Source organism: Falco peregrinus, chromosome 6 (assembly GCF_023634155.1).
Source record: "Falco peregrinus isolate bFalPer1 chromosome 6, bFalPer1.pri, whole genome shotgun sequence".
Lineage (NCBI taxonomy): Eukaryota > Metazoa > Chordata > Aves > Falconiformes > Falconidae > Falco > Falco peregrinus.
This window is the reverse complement of record NC_073726.1, coordinates 75,708,870-75,729,027: the sequence shown is the minus strand read 5'-3', so window position 1 is coordinate 75,729,027 and position 20,158 is coordinate 75,708,870. Positions and strand designations below refer to the sequence as shown.

Below are 20,158 nucleotides of genomic sequence, written 5' to 3'. Positions count from 1 at the left end.
TATCAAAATCCTACTGTGCTTGCACACTGTATTAGATAGGTCAGAAGAAATAACTACTCCATGATGCTGAATGTTACAGTATACAGAACCAAATTTGCTGCTTATGTTTTGATGATAAATATGCTATCATTCAAATTTATGATGGAAAATACACACTAGTTTTTGAGAGATGTAATGGAAAATACAACAAAGATTCAAAGCGCTGCAAGAAATACTGTAAATATTTGCATTTCTAAAAATTAGTGAAGCTTATATGCCTGGGAAGTACTGCATGCAAGTAAGTTATAAATACTGGCTGAAGCTATTCCTTCATCCTATGTTTCCCAGGACTGTTTTTTCTAGAAATTAATTGTATTTATGAATTTCTATTGTGAACTGAAAGAACACAAATCAACCCTAAATGCCCCACAAGTGTTTTTAAAAAGTTTAATTTAAATAGATATAAAAAACCCCACCCACTTGCTGGTACAGATTTTCCCAGAAAACTGTAAAAGAATAAAATGGATGAGGTAGTTATGGACTTGCAGAGCCAATGGGTCCGTGTGTGTGTGCTGACTTACAGGGATTATCAACCTCTTGCTAGCTTGCGTGGTACGGCTATTGGTACAGCATGTGGGAAAACCAGGTTTGGAGATGGATGGAGACATCACTTTCACATATAAAATACAGAGAGAAACTGTAGTATTTCCCTCGTATCTAATACATCAGATTTTGCCTACTTTTGTGTATTTTAAGTAAGAAGTTTAAACAGTGTGTGCTGCTATGTGTAGCAAGATAGGGTGACACTCAGAAGACCACAGGGGATTTAAGAATGAAACCCAGGTCTCCTGATTCCTCAGCCACCTTGAGACCTTGTGTACTGCCACGTACAGCTTTCATTTGGAAACCTGGTGGGGAAAGAAGGTTTCTGAAAAATCTCAGAGAATTTAAGCAAATTATTGCAGAATTGAACATTTTTGTTTTGTTAATTCTGATTATAGTTTTCTTATGAATAAACCTCCTTGGAAATTCTGAGGAAAGCTGATGAAAAGTAGGGTAAAGTGAAGCTAAATTATTGATATGTCACTCTGTGCCCCTCCTGCTCCATTGATTTAAAGGGAATAATGGACACAATTCTTTCTCAGAATACCTAGATAAAAGCATTAGCCATGAAGTTAACTGTACGCTCAGTTGAAAATCACCATGCCCCTTCACTGGATGCTACAAAAGAGGAGTTAATGCTTTACCATGTGCCTACTGCAAAGACAAGAGTGAGAAGTGACAGCTGCTAACAATGAGAGGTTGTTTTGGTCTCCCTGCAAGTCAACAGGCACCTTGATGGGTATTTTTAAATATCAGAAAGTGGAGTAAATCCAGCCAGAAATCTAACTGATAAAAAAAAAAAGAAGCATGACTGATTGAATTTAAGAAAAACTTTGAATGGCTTGCTTAAGACATTTTATTAAATTATATAATGAATTTAGCACTAGAAACATGACTCTAGAGAAAGCATGATACTTTTTGTTGAAAAATTGCTCTCTCTAACCAGGCAAACCATTCTGAATATGAAATATTGGAAATTATTTTCTGTGGAGTTTTTTTCCTAATATCAAGAAAAAGCCATGACTGATGTTAATCCAGGAAGTTATTTTCCATTCTCGACTAACCCTCAAAAGGTCAAAGAGGGGCTTTGACCAGATGCAAGCTGGCCCAGATAATTAACAAACTTCATGCTCATCTGACTCTACAGCCAACAGTGTACAAAAGTGAAACAACTAGTATTAATTCCCCAAATTCCCTGTTTGTAGTCAGGTCAGCTTGAAAATCTTTCAATGTATGTCTCAAACTCATACCTCAGGATCAAAAGCAGGACACCATGGCCATTTCCCCCTTATATTAGCTCCTGTAACCTCACATTCCATCACAATTCTCACATAAAATATTTTTAGAATAGATTTTCAGGACAGTTTTTTTAATACGTACTTGGAGGCAACTCTGAAGTATTTCTGGATGAAATAAAATGCTATCCCGAGAGGCACAAGGGCAACAAGGAACCATGGAGTAGCATAGGAGATCATTCCGATGGCTGACAGGCAGAGTAAGGTGGACCGAGTAAGAGACTCCAGTGTAGGAGGAATGTGCTAGAGCAAAACAAAAACATGCATATGGCAAAAATCACTCACTGGTGGTACCACTATATAAGCCCTTTCCTATAGAGGAGCATAGGGAAAGTGGAATGAAACCACTGTGCTCACTTTTATATTCTCCTTATATCAGGAGGCTTTATGTTTCTGAGAGTCTACTACTTAAATGTGCAGAGGTGAAAAAATGGGTAGGTTTTTTTTTCCCCTAAGGTCACTGTTTCAATGCTCATGGGGAAATAGAAGCCATTTTCACCTCAGTTATATAACAGATAAGAAAAGGAAAATTGTTCTTCATATCCCAAATATTTAGAGAAACGGAATGCTCTTTCTTAATTTTCCTTTCACGTTCCCATCACCCTTGCATTCAGGATTATTGCTTATTCAAACATTTTAATTCACAGCCATAGTGAAAACATCCCTTCCTCTCCCTGAATGCTCTAAATTCACATGTGCTTTAGCCGGGATGGAACATCTATTTGTCATGTGTACTTACATATAGTTACAAGTTACTATATTCTACCCTGTTTCCTGTTCTGAGCCCAAAATCTGGTGTTTTGCTAATCCAGATCTTCCAACAGAAGCAACCAACCTGCATATGAAGAAAATAAGAGCCACCATCTCCCATCATGTTTATTCTATTGGTTACCTGCCCTCATTAACAAATGTGTGTACTTTCTGTTTTGAGTTTGTCTATTATCATTCCCAGAGCCTGTTTTCACTATGCCTTTCTCTATGAATATTTTAATATATCATCTTATTCAGTAGTTAAGTGAAAATTTACAAAGCTAGGTTGTAATAAAACAGAATATATTATACGTCTACCTGATCAATTATATTTGTATCAGCTGAGAAGCGATTTAGAATTAGCCCCAATGGAGTCATATCAAAGAACCTGTTGAACAAATTAAAAACAAAAAGTTACCTGAAAAGTAATTCCATTTTTGGATAAAAAGCATAGCCAGACAGAACTCTGAGCTGTGTCCAGCCACTTTTCAAAACCAAGCAGTAAATGTGAATAACATAACAGATCATAATGTCTGTATCCTGACTATCTAAATGCTTCTCTTGGCATTCCCCCACCCCCCACCCACCCTCGGCTTACCGTCTAGCCTCTTGCTCTTTCATCCACACTCCCTGAAGATTTAAGATCCCTTCCAAAGAACATAGCCTGTCCCTGGCTGCTACTCAACCTCCTACATAGTACTGGCCACCAGGACTCAGTTGTTTCATGAGAGCACCATGATAACTATTTGTTATGCAAGCATCCTTTTGGCTGTCCTGCTGCCTGTGAAAGACTGTGGTTATCGTGCACAGAACTTGCTCCTGGCCATCTGTAGAAGCCTGGTGTCCACATAGTTTGACACTATGCCTGTTGCTTGGAGGTGGAGCTGGGTGTCTTGGAGCTGGGACTGCAACTAGAGCTGTCCTTGACACCCCAGCCTTGAAGGGGGTGCCAGCTGTCTGACACATTTCAGACAGATAAAAAATGGGGCAGAATTTCACATGTTCCAAGATGAAACTTTTTTCTCCTGATTGCCTCACTGCTTATTTTCACTTTTTGATGTCTTGAAGGAAACAGGGCAAATAAAAGCTTTTCCAGATGAGTATCTTCCCAGTTACAAAGAGGCCAGGTTTTGGCCATGTGCCTTTTCAGGAGGAACATTATTCTTCCGTACCTGATTGGTCCAAGGATGATCTTGTTGAGGAGATTATGGTGTAGGTTCTTGGCTGCTGTGAGGCCCATCCACTCCACAGTCAGAGATGTGATGAGACAAAGGACAATCCCAGCTCCAGAGAGGATGCTGAAGACAGCTACATGATAAGTCTAATAAAATGACAAATACATCAGTCCTAGAAATAAACACCTATTTCTCTTTTCTGCTGGGAAGTTCCCAGGGTACCTGGTACCAATCAGCTAGCATGTCACGTCACTTATAGTACAGAATTATATAAGTGTAATCTTTGGGAAATAAAAGAACTATGATGGAACTGTAATTAATTAAGTTCACATAATTAGAAGATCTGGCAGTTCTAAGATTCCTCAGCCTACTGGTGAGTACCCTTCAAGACCCTGAAGTGATAGTACATAGAACTGGGAAGACAAACTATCTGGACAAATACAAAAGTATGCAAACTGTTAGCCAAGAAACTCAGACAACCAAAGCAGAACCTCTCAAGAATTAAAGCATTTGAGAGATGTTGGAAAGTTCCATTTTATTAAGTCCAAGCACCACTAAAATTCCCAGAGCAAATCCTAAACTAATCTGCCAGGGCTATAAAACATTGAAGTCTTCTGAAAGTTTACTAAGCGAATTCCAGTGAGATATTTCTATATGAGTCAAATTTACAGCTATAAGCAGATTGTATTTGAGTAGTACATTTGAAAACTTTTTTTCTTTTTTTTTTTTTTTTTTTTTTTTCCCTGGCAGGACATTACTGGACAGTCAGTACTTAGGAAAATGGGGTCATTGACTTAGGTGTTAAAAAATCCAGATGGAAAAGTTTAGTATGAGATTCCTTCCTTTAAAAGGTCAATCATTTTTCTGACCTCAAACATGTTTCTGTTTCAGTTTTGCATGTTTGAAAATTTTGATAAAATTTGAGTTGTTTTTTGTTTTAGCATGAACAATTCATCCATCCTATATAATAATAAATCCTACTATATCTGTCTTTCTAATCTAGCTGGCTTCTAGATGAACAGCAAATAATTGCTTTAGAAATTTGTTTCTTTTTTTCCCTGTCAAGCTCCAAGATATGGCCCACCTTATTTGTGCTGTTAACATCATCAGCGTTCTTGACTTCATTTACATTGTCCATGGATGTCCACGTAGCAAGCCAGTAATCTATGGCCACTATAACTGAGTGTTTCAACAACTTTGAGAAAATCATCAGAAAGAGCAAGAAAAATCCTCCAGAGGTTAGATATCTCCAGCAGGTTTTCCAAGGCATCTTTGTCCTGAGCCTCAAGACAGTTGACATATTATCATCTTCATCTTCTTCCTCTTCTTCCTCTGTGACTCAGACATTTGATCAAGTTAGCTTGGATTCAGTGCTAAGAATTATACCTGGGTTTACTGGATTTGGTTTACTTTTTTTGAAGTTTAATTTTAACATCAAAATTCAATTTTTCATTTAAAAACAGCAAACACTTCAGACATATTTTTGTAAGACTTCCCCTGTGCTCTTTGAGCAACTCTATAAACTGTCAGTCTTTGACTTGTTACAGTTCTGTTAATAATATATTTTTGTAAATCAGGTCTTCAGTACCGCCTATTTATAGTAAAGACTAGGCCTTTCCCAAGCTGTTCAGCTGCTTTTATTGTATAGTCAGCAGAGCACCTTGGGTCACATGGGAGATTCTAGAAAGTTCTCCAAATCTTTGCATCCAGAGGATCCGTCATCTGTTGCATGAAAGAGTTAAATTTCCCCTTAATTCCAGAATACTAAAGTTTTTTTCTATGATAAAGTAATAATTGTTCACATTATACTGAAATATAATTGGTGGAAGACTTCTGCTATGGGAAATATGTATTTCATAGGTGCACAAACATGACATTTAATTTTTTTTTCCCTAGGCAGGAAGAATATGCATCTCACAGCTTTGCAGGCCACACTTATGGAAAAGAAATGTTGACCTGCTCTTGACAGCCCTGAACTAACAGCATTTCCACTCATTGCTGATTTTGAACGTTAAAATGAATTAGTGATTTCTTGAAAGTTGAAATTCTACACTTTTTGGGACACAGAGATTTGTTGTACATTCCCTAGACCACATAATAAGTACGGATGACCTAGAATGCAATGTTAGGTTATATTTCTGTCCTGAAGTTACTGATATGTGGTTTTTTATCTGAATGACGTCTGCTTTTTGCAGGCATTCTGTGGACTATATGGGCATGTCTTTCCCCCCCCGTGTTTTCTATACCCTACAAAGAAGATCCAGGGTTTTGGCAAGGTTTTCTTGCACAGGCCAAAAGGAAGGGCTCAGGAATGACCTCAATTCAAATTCATCCAAGAATTTAACTGATAAAGTGTACTGATGACTGCAACTAATAAGAGGTGTTCTGCCCAGCTCTGCTGAAGAAGTATGAAGCCAACACAGTATTTCCATCTGAAGGGCTTTGGGGCCGAGATCTGCCTATTGTACAGTGATTGGGAGTCTCTTCAAAATGGAGCAATCCAGGACCTACAGACCTATGACTTAAGATGACAATCCATCATGAGCATTGTCAGATGAAACACAAGGTAGCAACAAAGAGCCTGTTAATAGCCAGTGTGCATTCTGCAATCACTCCAGTCAACATCACCATGACGATTGCAATTAGTGCTCCTGTTGAGTTAAGGTAAAGCCTGCAGTTCACTTCTCTTCCCTGGCTCAACCTTACTGCTTGCCAGGGCTGACTACTCCCTTTAGGCCTCGTCTAGCATCCCAGGGATGTTCTTGATGGGTCTTATTGCCAGCTGCCAACATCCAACCATTCTCCCCCCCACCCCACTTTAAAAGTATCGTGAATCTGAATCTGCACCACTAAAAGCATCAACACCTGGGGGGAACCAGAAGCTAAGCTTGAGAACAAAGCCTAAAGCTTCTCCCATAAACAGTCTCAGCTAGAAAAATAGCAGGTTAACTCCATATCCAAAAAGGAATTGAAAATAACTACAAGTCTGATCACATGATATTTCAAAAGTCCAGCACAGAACATTCCCAGGTATCTCATGAGGGATAGGGCTATAGCTGATCTAACATTATTGTGACAATGACTAGGCAGATCTACTGCAATTTTCTTTAATTACAATTCTTACTGTTGTTTTACTGCTATTTCACCCCTCAATACCTCCAGCCAGTATGAGTTAGAAAAAACCTTGTTTTGGTACACCCTTATCCCTGTACAATGTATAGAGAAATATTTGGAGAATCCCTTAAACAAGTCACATTATAAACAGGTTGAAGTGTTGTTCTTTCCACTGTTATTACCAAGTGTCATCAACAACTTCATACTTTGTTGCTAAGAACTGCCAGATATTCAAGTGGAAAGGCAATGAAGCATGGTAATAGAGTAAATAAAGTGAAATGCTAAAACATACCTTCATCTTCGTCTTCCAGTTGTGATTTGGATTCTCTGGGATACATGGCCCTTCTAAGGGTTTTTCTCTCAAGAGTAGTCTGGTCAGCTTCCATATCCTGTCATAAAAGAACTTATTTCTTAATTTGAGAGTTTAACTGTCTGCCACTGTAGTAGCACCAACAGCAACCTCAAAGAGTCTGTATTCGGATCTTTTAGTTCACAGGATGCAAAAGCATAGATTATCCTTCAGAAAATCCTCCTTTGTCCATGTCCTTCCTTCTCTTTCATCCATTCTTTCATTCTCTCTTCCGGAATGATAAAGACTTAAAAAATAGCCTTTAGAGAATCCTAAATGCTCATGGAAATAACATAATAAAAGGCTAAGAGATACTTTAGGATGTCTCTTAGTCCATCCCTTGCCCCAGCAAAGGATCAGTTGTGTACCACATTTCAAGAGTATGTTTGCTTGACATGTTCTAACAAATGACCCATGATGGATATACTACATACTTCCTAAATCTACTTTAGTCCTGTGTTTTTCTCCCTAATATCTAGTTTAATACTTGGTTTCTGACATGGCTTGGGTTTTTTAGAAATTAACTGAAAAATTTTTCTTTTGAGAAAGGTCATCCTTGCCCACGTGCTCCTACTTACCTTTTCCAATTCTTGATCTTGGCGATTCATCAAAGTTTTCCAGTGTTCATATAGCTCAATATCATTGTTTTGGATATCCTTTAGTGTCCCTTCTCTAAGTACCATTCCATCCTTCATTGCTATGATCTAGGGAAGAAAGCATCCAATAGGTCTGCTTAGGAACATAGATGCCATAATCACTGACTTGATTCGTGCAAGACATGTCTCAGTATCGGTGAGATTACCATTCTGCAAATTTCAGTGTTAATTTTATTCAATATTTTATTAATAACTTCTTACGTTTGTTGACACAGCTCATAAACTGAAACTTCTATAGGCCATGCTTACCTGTACTTGTAAAAAGCATCGATGAGACATAATTAGTAATAGTCATATCTGCAATTAAATAATTCTCTGGTGGCTTTCAATCAAAAAACCTACACAAATAATGTAAAGATAAAATTGTTCCTTCTACTATAAAATTGGTATTATGTAAAGTGGCAGTTAGCCACATGACATAGGGCACTAAGAAGGAGGGACTCTTGTTACAGAGAAAAGCAGTGATCTCATTAAATGTGGTGCTAACTTCACGTGTACGTTCATTATCAACAAACCTGCATCATGGTATCTCTTCTCTTACCCAGTCAGCATGTGGTAGATATTGTAACTTATGTGTCACCAGAACAAGAGTCCTCTTGTCTTCTTGCAGAAACTTCAAAATCCCTTCCTGCATTAAATGATCACTTAAGTGAATGTCCAGCGCAGAGAATGGGTCATCCTGTAATCAGATCAAATTTAAAAATATTAGGTCAGGATACCATAATTAGTTTTATTTCTTTCTAGAGTTGTTTTTTTGTTTTTGTTTTTGTTTTTGTTTTTAATAATAATAGAAAGCATCTGCTATTACTAACATTTTGTCTCTCTCTAATGACCAAGACCTAGTCAGAGGGCTGCACTATGAAACAGTGAGCTAGAATCCATGGCTCCTCTGTTCATAGCAATGGACTCAGTTAATTTTTTGTACCTAGATGTGTGCAGTGCTGGTGCCACACTGACAGGGTGGACTAATCCTGATCAGGAACACTGGAACTGAAATTTCCCATGGGCTTAATTTGATGGGAAACTGGCACAGGAAATTTAAAGCAGAATTAGGGGCTGTTCTAATTTACCCCAAAGTAAACTGCAAATGTGCTTGGTCTTCACTTTGAGTGAGTGTGGCTAGCAACAAGACAACATTCAGATAAGGATATTAATATACAAACACATTTTCTTTAAGAACAGAAGCCCCTGATCAATTTTGAAGAGGCTTAAATAGCCCCTTGATGAGCAGTAGCCTCCTGAAATTCCTGGCATGCTTTGAAATTAGTAACAGAGAAGGGAAAGTCTGTCCAAATCTGCAGCACTCTGCAGGAGAGTGCTGAGCCCTCAGTCTGTTCATCGCTCACAAGTAGTTGCATTATGGTGCTTTTCCTTATCAGAAGTCCTGCTGATTTCAGTGGGACTGTGTCAAAAGTAGGTCATCACTGAGAGTGAGCACAAGGCAGACAATCTGTTCTACTCTTCCAGTGTTGGTCTTTGCAGGAAATTCCGCCTTGATCAGTCTCCCAGTATGTTTTGATGCTGCCTCTGGTGGATGTTTATTTCCTAGCTCTATAATTTGGATTTGGAGTTGAATACAAGTCCCTGTAGTTTTCTAAATCTAACATAGATCTTTCTAAAGCTAAATATAAGGAATGGCAGTTTTATTACTAACTTTCCATGCTCCATGTGAAAAAGAAAAATCTTACCAAGAAGACAATGTTGGTGTTCTGATAGAGTGCTCGAGCTACACAGATTCTCTGTCGTTGGCCGCCACTTAAATTAATCCCCTAATGAGTATAATGGATGAGAAATATGCATCTTTGAATAAACATTATGATAGAACTTTGAAAATGTGATTTTTTACAATTATACAGCATTCCAATAAAAATAAAAAGCTTTGTTAAAATGCTAATCCTGTTGATAAACAAGCATAATCCTCATATAATGTCAGAAGGAAAAAAATTGTTCAGCAACTAATCATGCGTAAGTGTAAATCATGAAGAGCTTCTGTAAAGCACAGCAGGCTGTTTAGACTGACAAATGCAACCAATACTAACATCAAATTCTGCAAGCCAAATACAGACTTTGATCAAAAAATCTTATTTGAGAAACAGCTGAAGAAGGAAAAAAGTGTTCAATTTTTTTTTTTTTTTTCAGTAAGCCCATGTGAATTGTGACTATTTAGCAGGCTGGCAGCCAATACAGACTAGATTTGCCTGAGTGTCTCCAGACAGGGCTTTCTTAATACATAGGCTAAGCAGACATAAAAGCATTCATATTATTTACCCTTTCTCCAATTTCTGTCTGATCGCCAAATGGTAGTAAGTCAATGTCAGGCTGCAGAGAGCACGCATCTGTTACAGCTTTGTACCTGTAAAAACAATATAGTCACCACAATTATTTAACCAGTCACTTACTTTGCTAACACAAAAACGTCCAGCTCAAATTTACCGCTAAGTTATTATGGCTCTGTGACAGTTGGATAATTGAAAAAATAATTAGGGCAATATGATTATTCAGCAACTAATCATGGAGCGTTGTAAACTAAGCATTGTGAAAAATCACGTATTTATTAGAGATCTTCATTGGCAAGCCTACTTTTGAAAGATTCAATTACATAAATTATTAAGTATATTCCTCCCTATCATGGAGCTGTTTTGCTGAACTCTGGAGTATTTGAAGCCATTTCCTGAGTTATTATTCTTCCCCCTTTAGGTGCCTCTTCAGTTACTTCAGTGTGATATTACAGGACAAAGGATCCTTACAGTGCTTCTGATCTTGCCAGAACCAGGAAACTGCTTGCACAACTTTGCAGTTTGCTGTGAGATTCCTGGGTCTGTGGGGTATTGCAGATAATCTGCTGATAAGCAGCTGGGATCAGATGATTTGAATGGTGGAATTCAGCCTTGCTCCTTTGATATAAGTGAAGTTAGGCTGATGGATGCAGTAGCGGAAGAATCTGGTCCCTTAAATTTTAGATGCTTATCTGGATTTTGAGATATTTGGTTATTGCTAAGTTTTATTAAGTGGGAATGGAGTCATACATCTTATACATACATACATGAGGGGAATGGGATGTATTTTTAATAACTTAAACCAAAGACAGTATTGCCTTTGAAAACACCAGCAGTTTTCCTTAAGTCATCACTTTTTCCACAGTATTTGTCAGCTGACCTTTTAGAAAGGCACAAGAAGCAAGTGCTGGATAGGCACAACAAGAAGCTGTGCACCTCAGCTTTCACACTCCCTTCTCCTTATTTCTAAAGGAAGAATTAAGGTTATCTCTGTGAGGCACCTCATCTTCATACGTGCAGTGTTTTTGTAAAGTGGCTGCTCCAGTAACTTGATCACAGCAGGATTAGCACATAAACTCAGTGGAAACATGCCTAGAATCCCTATTTCCAGAGTCATCTGGCAGCCTCAGGCTCCATTAAACAAAACAAAAATACGCCAGTAGTCTCCAAAGATGGGATTCATCTCACCTAACTTTAGCTGCTTGAAAAATACACATATGGCTTCTGCTGTATTCCATGGAGAGCCCCTGCTGCTGTGTGATTTCTCACAAATATCTTAGACATGCACCCTGGTTAGAGGGGGAGCCTTGAAAGACTAATTTAAGACAGAAATCTTCCTTTGAAATGGCTGAAGACAGGTTAGCTAAATCCACCCCAGGGTTAACGTGCATTGGTATTTTTCAGAATTTACAAAATTTCTCCAGGAGGAGAAGACAAAAACATCTTTAAAAGAAGCTGCTAGGTGTTTTTGCAAGGGTAGTGATATTTACCTCTGTTTATTAAACGGGCTTCCAAAGATAATGTTCTCCTCCACGGTTGCATTCAGCAGCCACGGCTTCTGCGCTGCATAAGCCACCGAGTATCTGTTTCTACTGTAGACAGATAAAGAGCATTAGTGAAAAACAAAGCACCCACATTATGAGATGTCTGAGAATCAGGTTTTTTAAAATTAAGTACATGAATATGCATTTGTAAAAATACAGGGGAAACATATAGGCAAAGCAACTGTTACAAAAGTGAAGGGAAGAATTTTAGATCAGATGTTTTTGTTAGAACAACACCCACTCTCTCCCCTGATGGCAAAATCTATACTCTAGGTTATATTCTATTCTACTATGAATGGCTGGTACCTATCTCGATCTAGCAACTGCAATTTCAATCCAAAGGCAAATTATAAATAATCAAAGTTATTGCATTCTCACAAGAATAGTTAATTATTTTTTTCTCTAACGTCAAAACAGGTAGAGAAAATGGCATCATACACTTGACTTGCTGCTTTCTGAAGTTTTAGATTATTTTACATGGCCATACACGTGAAAAATTTTTTTCCTTTAAGTCTATTAGTCTCTCAATGGACTAACATGATATTGAGAAAGAGGGCAGTTAATACAGATTGGGAAGGAATCATTACAGTTTCCCAAGCATTTTTTAGACATACTTTAAATGCGTCTAAATAGCTAATGGCATGTGTACAATAGGGGTAAGAATGTTCTTTACTTCTGGCTGTTTTCCCTGTGTACAGCAGCAAAAAAGGTCATGTAATTTAAGACATTCTTCTGAGATGCCCGAGACATGTGAGGCAGGAGGTGTGAACTGGTACCAGATTGTGGATCTGAACACTTATCTTCCTTCTCAGTCTCTTTGATGGTATTGCTTCCAACTAAACATTGAATATAGTTTTGTACGTAAACAACTAGGATTTCCTATTGAGAGAGAGGGTGCTAGCGTATGAGAAATAGCTGGTTAGAAGCAGTCAGTACTATCCCCAAAATTTTAGGAGTTTTAGCAGTTCAGTACGTACTAGTATGAACTATGTCCTCAGGATTTTCAGGTAGCAAATCATGGTGTGGCTCCCAACCACAGCTATGTGTGCCACTACTTCTCTATCATGTATGACACGATTTTAGTTTAGCTTGTCCTTCTTTGCAACCTGCAGGCCCTTTCCCTGAAGCCAAGCATGGAGTCACTGCTTGACTTCAGCTGGAGGGCAGCCAGCTCCCTCTGCAGACTGTGTGCCCTGCTTCACCACGCAGCCACCAAGCTGGGGTACGAGCAACACAAAACCCACTGCTGATCAGAAAATGTGCAAACACATGGGAGGGTACATGTAACAATGTCTTATATCTAGAGACCCTGTCTTGCAAGATATGGAGCACACTAAACTCCCAGTGGTGTCAAATGGGAGCTGGGAGCTCTGAACGTCTTTCAGACAAGACTGAGGTAGTGGTACAATGGCTGGAGAAGATTGGGATCCACTAGCACAATCTGTCAGTTAATCCTACGGTAAGTGATTATTGACATGGTAAGAAAATGGAGATGGCTGAAGGGTACAAAGATGAAGGTTTGAGGAAATTCTGAAGAAATGAATGAGTGTATTATGATACACTAAAAACAGAAATAATACCTTCTGGATGCTTCAAAAGAAGGTTCAGTTTCATTTACACTGTAAGTTATGGTAAATGTCATTTAGTAAGCAGGAAATACAGAGAATAACATTTTATGCTATTTTTACATACAGGGAAACTGGAGTTAGGTACGTATTTTAAGAACTCTTCATCACTTTGGGTTTTTTGTTCTTAAAGGGAAAATAAACAAGGTCTAAGTAAAAGCATATAACTTCTAAATACAACAGTTTCAAATCTATAGGGCATAGTGGTTAAACGGGCAAGTTATGTTGCTAGAAAATGTAATAAAAATGAAAGGTCTATTGTAAAACATATTAAAAATGAAATTATTAATATTGCCTGGGTATATAAAAGGTTGACAAGCAATAAGTTAGTTTCTCCACACAGTTCTGCCAATGACCTGCAAAAGTTGGTAACTAATGTCAAATTTCCCCTGGAGCAAAGACAAGCTTTGCAGACACACTTTTGAATCAGAACAGGTTTTGAGCCTGTTTATAGCACCAAAACTGCATCAAGCCATGCATGCCACTACAACACCTAGGCTTTCCTTGTCAACCTCCACTTCTTAAGGATCATATGCCTGAAGTACATTATGAAGAACGTGCAATGGCAGTAATAATATGAATGATTTTGCAGCTCCCTCTGTTTTTTAATTGACTTATTAACAGCGTTGAGGGCATGGTGTGGTAGTCAAAGCAGTTCTGGACCAGCGATGGTGCTTATGACCAGGCATGGTGACACATCACTGCAAAGTGCAAAACATAAAAGAGTAAGTTTATGCCTGGTAAATGGAAACAAGCATTAGGAGGGACTAGAAACTGATACTGATGTATTATTTGCCTGACTTAAAAAAAGCCAAGCAAACAAATCCTCCCCTCTCAAGCCCATGAATCCTCCAGATGAAATATTTTACTGCTGAGACAGAAATGTCTGCTTTCCTGCTGGGATACCAGTAACTGCAGCTGTACTCATAAACACAGGATCCAAGTCTAGCAAAGGGCATAAAAATTCTAATAGCAGAGCCCTTGTAATGCCAGACTCATGTATTAAGCATCTCCCCAAAATGCCAGAACTGAGACATTGATTTCTGTGCTGCACATCAGCTGTCTAAGAACTTTGGTAATTCATGCCTCCTAAAGTGCACAATCAGTGTATTTCCTTCGTGCACCGATGACCAGAGAAGATATTACATCAGAGGTGAATAAGCCCTATTGGTTATCTCAGAAGGGTCAGAGCACCATAAATTGAGGCTCAAACCAGGCATTGCTTCACCAGAATTGGTCCTTCATTCAGCAGAAGCTTCCAGTCTTCTCTACAATGGAAAAAAGTTACAAGAAAGCAAAAGATGGAGTCTAATGAGACATTAAAAAGAGGTCAGAAATTAGGTCAAACCAAACAAAGAAGAAAAGCCAGTTTTCCTCTATTAAAAAACCTTGATTTTTTTATCAGTAGAGTATTGCAATTGTAATTGTAATTGTAGAAAGGGATAATGCTTTCATGTATATGTTTGGGAGAGCCCTCTGAAATAAAATTTAATAAAAACTGGGCACAAGCCTTGCAAGACCCCTTGCAATTTCATACCAGATTTAATATGCTTGTCATTATAATCAAATATAGTACGCGAATGAGCAAGTGTTAATTTTAGGATCTCAGCTTCTTAAACTCATCCTAGGATAAAAATTTCACTCAATGCTTAGTTTGACAAATACACTTTAATTCTCCCAAATGATGAGTGAGGTTTCTGTGAGAATCCATGTTCATTAATACTCCTATGAATAAATACATATAAGACCTTTATTGAGCTGGGGCCTTCATAAATAAGGGGATTAAGTATTTGGTCTTGCACTTTATTACCCTACTGAATCTGAAATAGCGGTGCTATTGCAGGGCATGGGAGTGGGCTGAAACTGAAGCTCCTGAGGTTTCTATAAAGAATATTTTGTTTGCCCACTGGGATTAGCAATCTTCACTCTAATTTCTTTATTTATTGAAATGTGCCTATTTATACTGATTTTTAATCTGTACTATAAAATATACATATTCCTCAAAATGGGCCATGGTAAGTTCAGGTCTGAAATGGTAGGAAAGGCCAAACTGATTAGATTGTTTAGTCATTTTTGTAATATTTTGGATATATAAGATGAAATAATACAGAAACTAATTAAAATCAAGGTTTTAAGGAAAAGTAAAAAGGAGATCTTGTTGAAATTTGGACAACTTTTATTCTAACTCTGGACATTTTAAAATAGACTAATGCATTTCTAACCAGGCCCAGATTCCTTCAGCCTACAAAACAGAAAGGGAGGAGAATAAAGAGATACAAAGTCTCTGGGATACCATGTAATGGCAGAACGAACCATTTCTTCTAATAAGGCAAGAAATTTGAGGCAAGACAAGGACCGAGCATCTACATAAATTCTACCCAGCAGTTTGGAGGAATTTCTTCCCAACCCTGCAACCAGCCATAGCAGCACAGAAGCACTAACAGATATGCTAACTTTGGCTACTGAAGTTTATCTGGCCAATCATTTATCCCTTCAGTGTTTTCTATGAGCGTCTGTGGTTGCAACCTTTTGGTAAGCAGTTGTACTTGGCAACCGTTCTGAGGGGAGCACTGACTTGTCCTAATTTTTCTTGAAGCCTTCCATAGTTTGAGGGTGGAACAGGCCATCTGGGTGGATCTATTTCATAACTCTTGTGTTTCCCATGCTCTTCACTTATTACACAAAAACTGCTTGCATGGAAACCCATTCAATGTACAGAAAATGTATACCAAGTGAAGAGCTTCCCCTTAGCCACTCTTCTTTTCTTGGTGATCTGAGAAGATGGTTCTGACTCTTTGTCTTGGTGTGGATGAAGGGAATACATGTCTCTGCATATTCCCCACATCTGCCCCCGTATAGACTTAATAACTCAGATCTGAAACAGGCTTAGCCTTATCCAGATAACCTCATGCTTCAATGTTTAGGGGAATCTCTCCCGCTGATTGCTCAATGGGAAAACAAAAAGCCAGCTTGTTGTCTAAGGTTTGTAATGTATCTGAGGCATGTCTCATGTAAGGGGGAAGAATTGAGACGTGGCCCATCAGATCTGCCCTGGCCAAGATCTCTTACCGAAAGATACACTAACATGCTTTCTTTCCCTAAGATCCCAAACCAGTGACAACCCTGGCAGCAGGTCATACAGCTCTCACTGCAGTCAACCACAACCACAACAGGGTATTCAAGCCCCATGATGGGCTTTCACAATGATGCATTTCAGGTTTACACCTATATAACTGGGGCTGAAATGTTACCCATCAGTACTGTTACTGTGTGGTTATACCTGAAATTGTTGGGGAATTCAACTAGCCTGCATTTCATCCCTGGATGAGTAGCTGCGTTAGTCATGCATGTAAAATCATACGGAAATGGATTTAAGAGAGTAAATAGGACCTTTTTTACGGTTTTGTAAAATATAGGATCCACTTAGTTAAATACCTGAAGTGTCCTTCTGTATTCATCTGTCTGTCAGGCAGTCTGAAATTATCAGCAAAACATAGCCATGTTTGCATCAGCTATATCACAGCACCAAATTATAGTTTTCAATCAAAAAAAGTCACTCAGTAAAGTCTGAGATGCTTGCTAGAGCCTGAGTTGCCTGGTTATGTACGCACTGCTAATCAACTGACGATATTAATCTCTCTTGAACAATGTGAAACTTAAAAAGTATTTCATGAACCTTCTCTAGTGCCTTTCTACGATTTCTCATTTTCTCTAGTCCTCTTAAGATTCCATTGTTCTAAAACAAACTGGAGTCTTTCTCAAATACATCTTTGAAAACAATTGTGAGAATAATTTCAAGGTTAACTCTACTCACTCCTTGTATTTTCTTAAACAATTCAGAGAAAAAATGCCTGACGGTCATGTCAAAATTTTCATTATATGTCTCAAAGAAATTAACTGTGGTAAATCACATATTATTCTTCCCTCAAAGCTTGAACTCATATATAATTAAACTAAAGTTAGTCTTGCCTTGGCTCCAACTGTACCTGCTACTCCAGTGAGATCATACATTTAGAATAGCAGACAATGAAATATAGCTAGAGAACAAAAAATGCCACGCATACTAGCACAAGAAAAGCAAAAATATCCAGCTTGCAACGCTGCTGTAAGAAGAAGATGACAAAGGAGGTTACTAGTCAAGGGATGGGGCAACAAAATATTGATCTTTGTAACAAAACCCACCCTTTCAACTCAAAAAGCTAGTTTTAAAGGAAACAGGGCTGATCTTTAAAATCAAAGAACAAGTCTTGGGGTTACAACACAACCCTTCTGCAGCATCTTCTCTGCCTAGGCTGGAAGAGTGGTTGCTGTCCCACTTAGTTTCTGTAGGAAGTTTTCATTCACTTGGTCTGAGTCCGTGTGAATCCCAAGGCCTGACCTCACTGGCAGTTCCCTTTTCAGCAACAGCTTCATCAGAGCCTTTACTCTTTAGGTATTCGGTGTCCTCAGGCTGCTTTCTGAACATATTACTGTGAAGAGTAACACTGTCTTCCATAGGCAAGGCTTGAGCAGATACCAGGGATGGGAAAAAGCACTGCTAATGTGTTATTATATCTAGCAGCAACATCACTGAGTGGGAAATACAGACAGCCTTTCCTGTATGCTAGTACCCTACACGTACCACTCGACTGAAGAAGCTCTAGCCTGTCGTGCTTTCACTGGTGTGCACAGCAGCAGCATAACAATTCTGACTTCAATTATAGTGAGCACTGAAGCCTATTTGATAACAGGAACAATATACACTTTCTATTCAGGTAATTTGCTGGGGCTAATATATTAATCACCAGACTAGCCTCTTTCCCTTCCTGAAGCACTCTGCTCTGCCTGCTCTGAACCACAACAAAACAGCAATGGAAATCCTTCATAAGTTTGTAGGTGATGCCTTCCAGAAAGGATCTGGGTGACGATAATTATCTAACATTCAGTTCTGAGACACGAGTTTTACATTTCTCACAGCAAATCCCAACTACCTCCTTCTTAAACAAATGCAGCAATCAATAGCTATATAAACCATACTTGCTCCAGTGAACTTTTCCTTCCAGTGTCTGCATCTCTCCCAGTATAGCAAGGAGAAGTGATGACTTGCCACAGCCAACTTGACCCACAATCATTGTCATCTGACCTATAATAATAATAATAACAAACACACTTTCAATAAAGAAAAATCTCACAATTCTATTCAGATCCACAAGGCTCAATTCGATCCAGTTCTAGAAGCCTTGAACTAGTTGGTTATATTTGTTAGCATCCACTATGTAAACGGCATATTAATCTATAGAAATACACATTAATGGGCAGTATGGGTATACGCTAATCTCCAATGGAATGAGACTATTGCTTTGACATATATTATCATACACTGTATGGGACTGTGTTACTTTATGGAAGTTATTTAGGGTCAAATGATATACAGTGGGGAGTGATTATTCAGTCTGGGGTTCCATAAAAATTTGGACCAATCTAATAAGTGACTGCAACTGAAAGATGATCCATTACTCTTTTCTGCTTTGCTGTACTCCTCCTTACCCCACCACCACTTGCCTACCTTCAGTCCTACTCTGTAGTGGCAATGGTGCTTCTCAGGTCTTCCCATAGACTAATTGAACTCACTGTGCTCACTAGTGCATATACCAGGCAAGCTTCTCACCAGCTGGGGAGTTAAGGTCTTACTGAGGTAAACTATTATGCTGGCTCACTCAGCTCATGAACCCATGGCCTTAGATTGTAAACACCTTGGAGCAAAGACCTTCTGCTGGTGTATGAGGCACCGGGACAGCACAAAGTATGCATCCATGTATAGGCCAACAATGCTACAGTGAAACAAATGATACAGACTTTGGAGTTACTTAATAACTGTGATATCTAAAATGTGCCAGCCTAAAGTAATAACCTATTTTAAAACTAAGCACTTGATAGGGTACAAAACTAAAATATAAGACTAATAACATGAAATGCCAGCAGTGTTAGGAATTCTACATCATTAACAACAGCAATAATAATGACAGAAAATCATAGTTGCTACTTTTCACACTTGTTATGGAAGTCTTACAAAACAAATCAATGTTTTGTAACCCTGTGGAACTCCTAGCCAAAAGACATTGAGGTTGCAAGAAATTACAGAACCTCAGCTGGACAAAGAGAAATTCACTGAAAGAGAAAATCATTGAGGATTTCTTGACAGGCAAACTGCATGAGGCTCAAGGAATTTTCTGAGATGAAAATAGCTGTGAGCTGGGAGACTGTAATGTTGACGCATGGCAGAAGAAGTACAATGTATGAGTGCTGCCCTGTGCCCCCACTGGTAGACACTGTTAGAAACAAAATACTGAATTAGATGGACCCATGGTTTGAACGAGTCTTAAGTCCTCCCTCTTGGTTTTTTTAATTTGTCTGTTGAAAATTATAATGAATATTTTTGCAACCATCTTTGTCATATTTATTCTTACTCTTGACTTTGTTCCTGTTATTGTAAAAACTACATAAACTATATAGGTATATAAAAACCATCTAACTTTTTATTTATAGTATTTTAGGCTAATGATACAGCTATATGACCAATATAGTTCATGAAATTGTATACATCTTTAAGCTTAATTTTTTCTTATAAAAACCTAAATGTGTGATTTTGTGCTTTCCAGAAAACCAAGAAATGTAATTAGTAACAATTTGATGTTACATATTTCATGTTTAAGGTGTGCATTTATCCTACCTGTTGGGATTCGAATGTTTATGTTGGACAATGTAGCTAAACCACTTCCCCATGAAAAGTATCCATTGGTCACCTACAAAACA

The 20,158-nt window shown here is 38.3% G+C and overlaps 1 protein-coding gene across 6 annotated transcripts in view; it reads right to left on the bottom strand.

The window, feature by feature from the left end:
* ABCC9 (ATP binding cassette subfamily C member 9) overlaps window positions 1-20,158 on the bottom strand; it is a 72,924-nt gene that overhangs the window by 18,725 nt on the left and 34,041 nt on the right. For 2 of the 6 annotated variants that reach the window (XM_055808216.1, XM_027790507.2), the window contains 14 exons: window positions 20,076-20,148; window positions 18,383-18,488; window positions 16,802-16,840; window positions 13,322-13,360; window positions 11,688-11,789; window positions 10,190-10,274; window positions 9,610-9,690; window positions 8,463-8,600; window positions 7,844-7,969; window positions 7,209-7,305; window positions 4,887-5,134; window positions 3,800-3,948; window positions 2,946-3,015; window positions 1,963-2,120 (listed from right to left, as the gene is read on the bottom strand). In XM_055808216.1, coding sequence (XP_055664191.1) covers window positions 1,963-2,120; window positions 2,946-3,015; window positions 3,800-3,948; window positions 4,887-5,134; window positions 7,209-7,305; window positions 7,844-7,969; window positions 8,463-8,600; window positions 9,610-9,690; window positions 10,190-10,274; window positions 11,688-11,789; window positions 13,322-13,360; window positions 16,802-16,840; window positions 18,383-18,488; window positions 20,076-20,148 — 1,511 coding nt within the window. The remainder of the gene's footprint in view (window positions 1-1,962; window positions 2,121-2,945; window positions 3,016-3,799; window positions 3,949-4,886; window positions 5,135-7,208; window positions 7,306-7,843; window positions 7,970-8,462; window positions 8,601-9,609; window positions 9,691-10,189; window positions 10,275-11,687; window positions 11,790-13,321; window positions 13,361-16,801; window positions 16,841-18,382; window positions 18,489-20,075; window positions 20,149-20,158) is intronic. The other 4 variants (XM_055808217.1, XM_055808218.1, XM_055808219.1 and 1 more) reach the window with 4 other exon arrangements.